At 52.8% G+C, this 10605-nt stretch overlaps 1 protein-coding gene and 1 long non-coding RNA gene across 7 annotated transcripts in view; both read right to left on the bottom strand.

The window, feature by feature from the left end:
• Window positions 1-6567, bottom strand: part of FDPS (farnesyl diphosphate synthase) — a 9242-nt gene extending 2675 nt beyond the window's left edge. Inside the window, exons 1-6 of one of the 5 annotated variants that reach the window (XM_077764156.1) lie at window positions 6415-6476; window positions 5464-5679; window positions 5226-5388; window positions 3941-4081; window positions 248-328; window positions 18-140 (exon numbers count right to left, since the gene is read on the bottom strand). In XM_077764156.1, the coding sequence (XP_077620282.1) occupies window positions 18-140; window positions 248-328; window positions 3941-4081; window positions 5226-5388; window positions 5464-5642 (687 nt within the window). In that variant the 5' untranslated portion in view covers window positions 5643-5679; window positions 6415-6476. Of the gene's footprint in view, window positions 1-17; window positions 141-247; window positions 329-3940; window positions 4082-5225; window positions 5389-5463; window positions 5680-6414 lie in introns of all 5 variants that reach the window. The other 4 variants (XM_077764158.1, XM_077764160.1, XM_077764159.1 and 1 more) reach the window with 4 other exon arrangements.
• Window positions 6568-6615: 48 nt separating this feature from the next.
• Window positions 6616-10605, bottom strand: part of LOC144231639 (uncharacterized) — a 4700-nt gene continuing 710 nt past the window's right edge. The window contains exons 2-4 of one of the 2 annotated variants that reach the window (XR_013335132.1): window positions 9929-10018; window positions 6912-6950; window positions 6616-6664 (exon numbers count right to left, since the gene is read on the bottom strand). This is a non-coding gene — a long non-coding RNA (uncharacterized LOC144231639). The remainder of the gene's footprint in view (window positions 6665-6911; window positions 6951-9928; window positions 10019-10605) is intronic. The other variant, XR_013335131.1, reaches the window with a different exon arrangement.

Here is a 10605-nt window from a genome sequence, read left to right as displayed (position 1 = left end):
GCGGGCCGGCAGCACACCTGTAGGAACAGCTCCATCAGGTTCAGGTAATAGGGCTGCTCCCGGCAGTAGAGCCTCAGCAGGCGGTAGATACAGGCTTCCAGAAGCAGAGAGTCGTTGATGGCTTCCAAACCTATGCCTGGCTGTCAGGGACGCAGAGAAAACAGTCAGTCAGTCTCTGGCCAGCGGGAACACCTCGGCAGGCTCTAGGTCACCACCTCCCCGGGGCCGGCTCCCGCGCCCACGGTACCTTCTGATACCAGCAGATCTGCCCCCGTCGGGTGAGGGAGGAATCCATGATGTCGTCTGACACCAGGAAGAAAGCCTGGAGCTAGAGGAGAAGGAGGAGTGGGGTGAGGCCCTAGGGTCTGCTCACGGGGGGCTCCTTCTACCGGCGACAGAGCGGCCACCACGGACAGGCTGGGACCGCTGTGCGGTGCTGTGGGACTTCGGAAAATTCTGTGACCTTGTTGGTGTGGCCGTGCCAGGTATAACGTGTGGTCACAGCTCTCGGTTCCAGATTGAGAGACTCCAGGAGATCTCGGACACCCCCAAACACACAGGCTGAGACAACCCTGGGGCGAGGGAGGTAAGATCTTCAGGGACTGTGCTCCCGCCAGAATTTTCCGTGCATGCTGACGGAAAGACTTCTTCATGCAGTCTGACTTTATGTGACTTCTGGAGTAAAGGCAGCTGTTCCCGCGTGGCCCCGGGCACTCTGCTTACACCCTTGTGTCCAGGACAAAGCCCCACCTCAGGGAGCTCATCTAAGGGTGCAGGTGTGATAGGGACAGAACTGGAGTCTGACCCCTGGCGACTTTCACCCCCGTGGGTCTTAACCGTCTAACCACTCACACCACGCAGGGCTTCTGACGCCCAGCTTCCCCGAGGCCCCCGGGAGGTGCGGGTTTTCCCAGCAGGCTGCCAAGTCTTTGGAGGCAAGGACGGCGCCTGCCCCCCGGGAGTCCGCTCCCAGAGCCGATGCGCCATCAATGCATGTCTGACAGAGACAGTGAAACGCTGTCATGTACCCGATACTTGTCGTAGTCAGGCCCCACGTTCCGAGACTTTACACATAGCTTTTCAGGACGTGGTTTCCAATCTTCACGCCGTCCCGATCTCCATGAGTGCCGGTGGGCCTGCCTGGCTCGGCTCGCCCAGCGCGGCCCGTCGCGCACGGCACAGAAAGGGCTAAGGTGGCCGCCGCTCTTCTCCCAAGTGAATCCCCGGGGAAGGAGGCATCTGTCCGCACCTTTCCATCTGACCTCATCCTGGGCAGGCTCTGGGCTCCCCATATTGGAGGCACGTGTTTTATTTACATGGCGCTTACTCTGAGTGACACGGGTCCGCTGCCTCTTCCGCCGCCTTCAGCCGTTCCCACTCGACCAGAACGGCCTCCAAGGGGCACAGGCGCGTGGCTTCCCCCAGCCTCCCCTACCCCGTGGCAGCTGCTTCACCCCAACTGCACATCCTGTTATCGGGGAAACTTAACATACATACCGGTACCAAAGTCTCAATTAATGAGAAATCTATCCATGGTATTGGTCAATTACGGTGGAGGGACTATTCTAAAGATTAAAGATTGAAGAAGAATCACCAAATACAGTGTGTTACTCTTGACTGGACCCTGAGTGTTTAAAAAAAACCAAACAACGCAGAATGGACATTTTGGGTACAATTAGGAATATTTAAGTGCAAAATATACATTAGATCATATTATTGTATCAATGTTCAATAAATATCTTGGAATGTTGCTGTGGCCTGAATGTATCCTTGCAAATGCATAGCTGAAATCCTAAGAGTCACAGAGGCGCCGAGCCCGGGCCTCACCACACAGCCTCCGGAGACCGGGCCCCCCGTGCACAGGGCAGAGCAGCAAGGGGCCCCCCGGAGCCAGGACGGGCACCAGCCACGCGAGTGCGGTGATCTCCCACTTCCAGCCCCCAGGACTCTGCGAAAGTCACTTCTGTGAAGCCCCCCCGTGCGCGTTACTTTGTCGTAGCCCCCACTGAACTAAGACACGGTGGTCACCGCATTGTGGCTATACAGACCAACGTCCTTGTTTCTAGGAGGTAAATGCTGAAACAGAAAAGCAAGAGGCTGAAGGAGATGAAGCAGAAGTAGAAAGATAAAAGCAGAGATTACAAGGGGCGCCTGGGTGGCTCAGCTGGTTAGGCCTCTGACTCTAGGTTTCGGCTCAGGTCATATCTCAGGGTTTCGGGAGTTCAAGCCTCACATCAGGCTCTGTGCTGACAGCTCGGAGTCCTCCTCCCCCGCTCGTGCTCCCTCGGTCTCTCCCAAGATACTTTTTTCTTTTTTTTAAACCACCCAAATAAAAACACCGGTGGACAGCTCAGAAGGGCCCCTGGGAAGTGACAGCATCACAGCCATGCTTAAAAAAGGAAACCCTCACAGGTGCAGCTATAATTCATGACAATTCATTCGACCCAGTGAAGCGCGGGGCCCTCAAACACCCCCGCCCGGCCCGATCCTCCTTGCCGGTCACCCGGGGCCTCGTCCCTCAGGGGCGCCACCATCCCTTGACCGCCTTGGAGGCAAATCCCTCCTCTCCAGCCCCACCTCACTCACGAGCCACAGGCTAGAATTTCCAACAGCCACACGCCAGGGTGCCAGCCACGCGGCCTGAACCAAATGGCTGCTCCCGAGCCCCTCCCGCCCTCGCTGCCCGTCAGTGTCTTCCCTTCGGGGCTCACCGCCACCCTTCTCAGAGCCTGGCACCCGGCACCCCTCCTGGGACCCAGGCTCCTTGTCACCAGTGAAGGCTTTAGGCCAGGAAACAATGCCCCTTCAAGGCTATGGGAGACAAGGGGGCTGGAGCAAAGCAGAGAGAGACGGGGCCACGCAGAAGAGCATGGGCCCTGTCCTGGGTTAGCCCCTACGATTCAACGTCAGCCAGTTGTAGCTACATGGGAGTCTGGGCCCAGATCTAGCAATTTCCCAAGTAATACTGGAAATCTGGGTTTTTATGTAACATCTCTTCTTTCTTTAATTTAGGGCCCTAGTTTTTGAAAACTAGCAGTGGGCTGAAAGTTTTCAGTCTCTGCTTTGGAGTAACCTTCTGGAAGAACTACCTTGTTTGCATGGTTATCCCCTGCTCGGAGGAAAAGAGTTGACGTTTTTTTTCTTTTTTTAATGTTTATTTATTTTTGAGAGACAGAGAGGGAGCAGGGGAGGGGCAGAAAGAGAGGGAGACACAGAATCCGAAGCAGGCTCCAGGCTCTGAGCTGCCAGCACAGAGCCCAATGTGGGGCCGAACCCACAAACTGTGAGATCATGACCTGAGCCAAAGTCAGACCTTTAACCGACTGAGCCCCCCAGGCTCTTCTCTCTCTTTTTTTAAGTAGGCTCCACACTCAGCATGGAGCCTAACTAGGGGCCAAACTTATGACCCTGAGAACAAGACCTGAGATCAAGAGTTAGATGCTCGGGGAGCTGGGGGGCTCAGTTGTTTGAGTGTGATTTCAGCTCAGGTCATGTTCTCACGGTTCAAGATCACGGTTTGAGCCCCACGTCAGGAGCTCTGCTGTCAGCACACAGTCTGCTTCGGCTCCTCTGTACCACCCCGACCTCAACCCACTCTCTCTCTCTCTCTCAAAAAAAAAAAAAAAAAAAAAAATACACATTTCAAGAAGAAACAAAGAGACTCCACCAAATGAGCCGCCCAGGCGCCCCAGAGCTCACATCTTAATGCCCAGTTCCAAGGCCCTGGCCCACGGCTGGTTTGTGGATTAAATACATACCTGCTGGCAAAGAGGTTCCATACCTTTGCTAACCTTGGAGTAGTTTGGGGTCTAAATTCGACTACTATTGCACAGAATCTCGGGGAGAAATTAGGTTTAGGCTCCTCCCTCCTCTCCCCTCCCCAGGACGACCCCCAACCCCGATGAAACCTCCGCCTTCTCCGGCCGCCCTGTCTTCTCACCAGTTCCACACACCAGCCCACGGTCCGGGCCCGCCGGAGACTGTCCGCGTCCAGCTTCCCGGGCCCCACCAGCTCCTGGTAGGCTATCAGCACCGTCAGGCCCCGCTGGTACTTGCCCCCGACAGCGTTGTACTCCAGCACCTGGCGCAAGGGGGAGGGCAGGGCGTCGGCAGGTGCCGTGGAGACTGCTCCCCACACTCTCTCCCTCCCGACCTCCACCTAACTTCCTCAAACCTGCCTCCTCCTCCAGGGAGCCTCTGGAATTGCTCCTATCCTGCATCCCCAGCTCTCTCTGGCTTGTCTTCCATAGTAAATTCTTCTATTTTTTTAACCCGGCTCCGTGTCCAACACAGGGCTTGAACTCATGACCCTGAGATCAAGAGTCGCAAGCTCTACTGACTGACCCAGCCAGGCACTGCACTCCTCAGTAAACTTAAAGCCTCCATACTGCACATTAAAATCTGCCCTGAAGCCCAGAGCAGGGCTTGAACCCAGGGAAAACTGTTCACACAGGTCTCTCCTTCCCAGGTGCCTGCCCCACCCCCCTCGCCTAAGCTTCCCCGCCACCTCCTCCCACCCACCACTCACACTGGAAGTGAAAGGCCTCCCTCACTGTATTCTGTATTAAAGACAAGGCCGGGGCGCCTGGGGGCTCAGTCGGTTAAGCGTCCGACTTCAGCTCATGTCACGATCTCCCGGTTTATGAGTTCAAGCCCCACGTCGGGCTCTGTGCTGACAGCTCAGAGCCTGGAGCCTGCCTCGGATTCTGTGTCTCCCTCTCTCTCTGACCCTCCCCTGCTCACGGTGCCCCTCTCTCTCTCAGAAATAAATAAAAACATTAGAAAAAATTTTTAATAAATAAATAAATGAAATATTTAAAAATTAATTTAATTAAAAAATAAAATTTAAAAAAACCAGCCAGACTTCCCCTGGGGCAAGGTTTCTGGTGCCGCCCTGGCCTCACCAGGTCCCCCTCAGGCTGCCTTCCCCCCAGGTCCCTATCAAAACAGCACCTTGTGATCTCGGACACCTGATTCCCTTTCTCAACAAAATCAAAGACTTACCAGGTTTGAAGCCTTCACCCCCTTCACCCTTTATACAAAGCAGTCCTTTAGCAGGAAGTACACCTGCCCAGGCCCCGCTCCTCCAGAGGAGACCCAGAGTCACTCAGGTAAAAGCCTGCTCCTCCCCCCTCGCCCCCACTCCGTGTCAAAGCTGGACCCCACACACTTCCAGAACAAGCCAAAGATTCTCTCTCTGAGAGAATCAAGGAGAGATCCCTCACCTCCTTGAGCCGGGCAATGGCATCACCTATCTCCGGGTGGCCCATGCCATCCTCTGTCAGCACCTTGACAATCTGGGAGAAGTGCTGGATGAAATCCTGCTGTTCTTGGGCATAAGGGTCCAATTTCTGGTTTCCGTTCATTCTGAGGGAGGAGTAAAGTGCTCTGAGGAGAGGAAGGTCAAGTCAGAAACCTGAGCACTGCTCCCCTCCCCAAGGCCCCTCACCCCACCACACTCACCGAGGCTCCTCTGTCCACGCTTGGCACCAGCAGCGGGCACCGTGCCAGGCCCCCGGGGCTGGGCACCCGTGCACCAGGGAGGGCCGCCGTAGGGAACCCAGCCACCTCTCCCGGGGCACCCAGCAGGGAGCTGGCAGCAAGAAGACCCCCACAGATCTCAGCCAGCGGGACAGGGGCATCACAGGGGTGGCATAGGGAGGGGGCCCTGAGCACTCCCTGCAGGGGCAAGCACCACAGGCAGAGGCTCGGTGGCAGCTCCCCAGGTCACCCCCACCACCCCCAGCCTTTTCCCTCGGGGCCCACAATGCCCCGCCCCCTCCTGAGCGAGGCTCCAGGGCCTTTACGCGAAGGAGTTAGTGCACGGAGCAGAAGTTCGGCCGGCTGCCTGGAAGTCCACCGACCGCACTTAAGTGCACACTTCGAATAACTTAACGCCACCCAACTGTATCCCCTCGGCCGTCAACCCTGCGGGGAACCTCTGGAATTGCTACACCCGTGGCTTCTTCCCCCACGTCCTGGAGCACAGCTGGAAGAGCCCAGACTGAAGGACCTGAGGACCCGGGGCTGCGAGGACCCTTAAAGCGCCGCCTTTCATGAAGGCCAAACGGAGGCTCGAGGAGGCAGAAAGATACGTGGACAGTGGCAGCGCCAACTCGAGAGCCCAGGTCTCCCCGGGGAGCGGGGAGAGGGGTGCGCAGGCTCGGAGAAACCCCAAGACGACGGAGAACTGGGCCGCAACCCCGGGAGCCACGGACTCGAGGTCCGCGGTCACAGGCGGCGCGCGGCCGGCGGCGGAGCAGCCACCGGGCGGCCGGGGGGTCTCTGGGCGCGCACACTGCACATCCATCCCGGCGGCTTCCGCCCGCCCAGAGGGTCAGCGGGTCCGGCCCGCGGGCTCCCAACACCCGGGCCTCCCACGCAAGACAGCGGCCCTCGTGAGCCCCCACGTACTTGCACGGACGTGAAGCCGAGCCTCCCACCGGGCCTGAGCGCCTGCCCGCGACCTCTCTCACCTGCTGCTGGTGCCGCCTCCTGATCCAGAGGGTAGGCGGGGTACTCCTGAACCCCACCGGGCTGGGCGCGCGGCACGCTGGGTCTAGTAGTTCCCGAGTCCCTTCGCTCCAAGCGGAAAGGCCCCATCAGACTACAATTCCCGGCATGCAGCAGGAGGGACAGGACGACGCGATCTAGCGCGGGCTGGCTGGGCGGAGATGAGCCACGCTGATTGGCTGCATCCCCTCGTGCGAGCATGGGGCCCTGCACTGGACAACCAATGGGAGGGCTGCGCGCAGGGCCCCGTAGGCTCTGGCTCCGCCTACACGCGAACGCTCGGGAGGCGCGGTTACTCAACCCATCCGCGAAGGTCCTTGCAACTCGAAACCACCTGGGACCTAAACAGGTTTTATTTTAAAGAACAAAATTCGCTGTGGGAGGGTACCCGCTCTCACCGTTGCTGTTCAGCCTTGTCCTGGAAGTTGAAGCCAGCGCTATTAGATAAGAAAAAGTAAAAAACAACTAAGTTGGAAAAGTAGTAAAAATATGTATTTCAGAGACGTGATCCTAACAATGGAAAATCCACCAGATTTTCTACTAGAGCTCCTAGAGCAGGGAACCAAACCTGCAAAAATCAGTTGCGCTTCGGCGCACAAGAAAAGAACAAGCCTCTCTCTTTCTTCTGTTCTTTCTTTTCTGATTTTTAAGTAATCTCCACACCCAACATGGGGCTCGAACTCAGGAGCCCCACCCCACCCCACCCCGAGNCGCTTCGGCGCACAAGAAAAGAACAAGCCTCTCTCTTTCTTCTGTTCTTTCTTTTCTGATTTTTAAGTAATCTCCACACCCAACATGGGGCTCAAACTCAGGAGTCCCCCCCCACCCCACCCCGAGATCAGGAGTTCTGTGCTCTAACAGCTCAGCCAGCCAGGTGCCCCTGCGATGAACAATCTCAAAAAGCAAGAATGTAATTCTATTTTTCATAGTGTCTAAAATAATAAAATACCTAAGAATAAAATTTAACAAGCAGGTAAAAGACTTGTACATTGAAAACTATAAAACATTGCTGAAAAAAAAAATTAAAGAAACTTAAATAAATGGAAAATGTTCTTGGGTAGAAAGACTTACTATTAAGATGTCCCCCAAAATGATTAACAGATTCAACACAATCCCTGTCAAAATTCCAACAACAAAAAAAATTTTTGCAGCTATGGAAAAGGCAACCTGCAAATGCATATGTAATTACAAGGGACCCTGGATAGCTCAAATAATCTTGTTTTTTGTGTTTACTTATTTTTGAGAGAGAGACAGAGAGAGCATGAGGGGCGAGGGGCAGAGAGAGAGGGAGACACAGAATCTGAAGCAGGCTCCAGGCTCTGAGCTGTCAGCACAGAGCCCAACTCAAGCTCAAACTCTTACTACACAGCTATAATAATCAAAACCATGTGTTGGGGCGCCTGGGTGGCTTAGTCGGTTAAGCGTCCGACTTTCACTTAGGTCATGATCTCGCGATTCGTGGGTTCGAGCCCCGCGTCGGGCTCTGTGCTGACTGCCAGCTCAGAGCCTGGAGCCTGTTTCAGTCTGTGACTCCCTCTCTCTCTGACCCTCCCCTGCTCACGCTGTCTCTCTCTCTCCTAGAAATAAATAAAAATATTAAAAAATAATAATAATAATCAAAACCATGTGTACTAGCATAAGAATAGACATGTTGACCAATGAAACAGATTTGAGAGTCGAGAAATAAACTCACCCATCTATAGCTAATAGGTTTTTTACAAAGGTACTAAGTCCACGAAGTGGGGAAAAGACATTCTCTTCAACAAATGGCACTAGGTAGACAGAATCATCTTTCCTCATGCAAAAGAATGAAGTTGGACCCCTACCTCACACCATATTCAAACATTAACTCAAAATGAACTAAAATCTAAATATAAAAGTTAAAACCATAAAAAATCTTAGAAGGTAACATAGGAATAAGCCTTCATGCCTTGTATTTAGTGATGGATTCTTTTAAAAAAAAAAAAAAAGATTTTTTATTTTTAAGTAATCCCTACACCCAATGTGGGGCTCGAACTTACAACCCCAAGATCAAGAGTCACATGCTCCACCAACTGAGCCAGCCAGGTGTCCCTAGTGATGGATTCTTATATATAACACCAAAAGTGTAAACAGCAAAAGAAAAGATAAATTGAGCTTCATCAAAATTAAAAACCATTGTCCACCAGAGGATACTATCGAGAGCGTGAAAAGGAAGTGTACAGAATGGAAGAAAATGTTCCCAAATCCTATATCTGATAAGGGTTTGATATTCAGAATACATAAAGAACCCTTAAAACTCAATAATAAAAATACAAACAACCTAGTTAGAAAATGGGCAAAGGACTCGAGTAGACATTTCTCCAAAGACAATCTACCATTGACCACGTGAGATAACACTTTACACTTATTAGTATGAATATAGTAAAAATAAACAGATTTTGGGGTGCATGGGTGGCTCAGTCGGTTAAGCATCCAGCTTCAGCTCAGGCCATGATCTCACCACCCGTAAGTTCAAGCCCCACATCAGGCTCTGTGCCAATGCAGAGCCGGGAGCCTGCTTTGGGTTCTGTGTCTCCCTCTCTTTCTGCACCTCCCCTGCTTGCACTCTGTCTCTCTCTCTCTCTCAACAATAAAATGAAACATAAAAAATAAAAAATAAAAAAAAACAGATTAAAAAAATGAAAATAACAGGGGCACCTGGGTGGCTCAGTCGGTTAAACATCCGACTCTTGGTTTCAGCTCAGGTCATGATCTCATGATTCGTGGGTTCAAGCCCTGCATTGGGATCTGTGCTGACATCAGAGCCTGCTTGGGATTCTCTGTGTCTCCTTGTCTTCTCTTCTCTTCTCTTCTCTTCTCTCTCTCTCTCTCTCTCAAATAAATAAATAAATTTAGAAAAAAAATTTTAATGAAAATAACAAATGTTGGTGAGAATATGGAGAAATTGGGACCCCCAGACATTGCTAGTGAGAACCTAAAATGTTCCACCTGTTCTGAGAAACAGTGGGCTGTTCCTCAAAATAGAAGACATAGAACTGGGGTGCCTGGGTGGCTTAGTCGGTTAAGCGTCCGACTTTCGCTTAGGTCATGACCTCGCGGTTCGTGGGTTCGAGCCCCGCGTCGGGCTCTGTGCTGACTGCCAGCTCAGAGCCTGGAGCCTGTTTCAGTCTGTGACTCCCTCTCTCTCTGACCCTCCCCTGCTCACGCTGTCTCTCTCTCTCTCTCCTAGAAATAAATTTTAAAAAAAAAACCAGAAGACATAGAACTGCCACGTGGCCTGGTAATTCTCCTCCTAGGCGTATACCCCCCGGAGCTGCGCACAGACCCACACAAACACTCGTAGGCCGGTGCTCACTGCAGTGTTATTCACAACAGCCAAAAGGTGGAAATGACCCCGGGGCCCATCCACAGACAAAAGGCGGTGTATACTTACAGTGCGGTGTTCTTCAGCCTTAAAATTAAGGAAGGAAATTCTGACACATGTTACCTCATGGATGAACCTTGAGGACATCTTGCTCAGTGCCTTAGGGCAGACACAAAAAAACACCACATGATTCTTTTTTTTTTTCTTTTTTAACATTTATTTAGTATTGAGAGATAGACACAGAGTATGGGCAGCGGAGGGGCAGAGAGAGAGGGAGACACAGAATCCGAAGCAGGCTCCAGGCTCTGAGCTGTCAGCACAGAGCCCGACACGGGACTCAAACACACAAACTGCTAGATCATGAGCAGACGCTTAACCGCTTAACTGACTGAGCCACCCAGGAGCCCCTGAATGTTCTTATATGAGGCCCCTAGAGGAGTCAAGTTCATAGAGGCAAAAGTTGAATGGTGGGTGCCGGGGGCTGGGGGAGGCAGGACTGAGGAGCTCCTGTTTCATGGGTATAGTGTTTCAGTTTGAGAAGACTTAGAAAGTTCTAGAAATGGATGGTGGGGATGTTTGCACAGTGTGCACACACCAACTGCCACTCAACTGTACACTTAAAGTGGTTAAAATGGGGGCGCCTGGGTGGCTTGGTCGGTTAAGCGTCTGACTTTCGCTTAGGTCATGATCTCGCAGTTCATGGGTTCGAGCCCCGCGTCGGGCACTGAGCTGGGCAGCTGAGCAGC

This window comes from Crocuta crocuta, unplaced genomic scaffold, assembly GCF_008692635.1.
Source record: "Crocuta crocuta isolate KB4526 unplaced genomic scaffold, BGI_CrCroc_1.0 scaffold528, whole genome shotgun sequence".
Taxonomy (NCBI): domain Eukaryota; kingdom Metazoa; phylum Chordata; class Mammalia; order Carnivora; family Hyaenidae; genus Crocuta; species Crocuta crocuta.
Note: the sequence above shows the minus strand (reverse complement) of the source record. Positions and strands in the feature narration are given on the sequence as shown.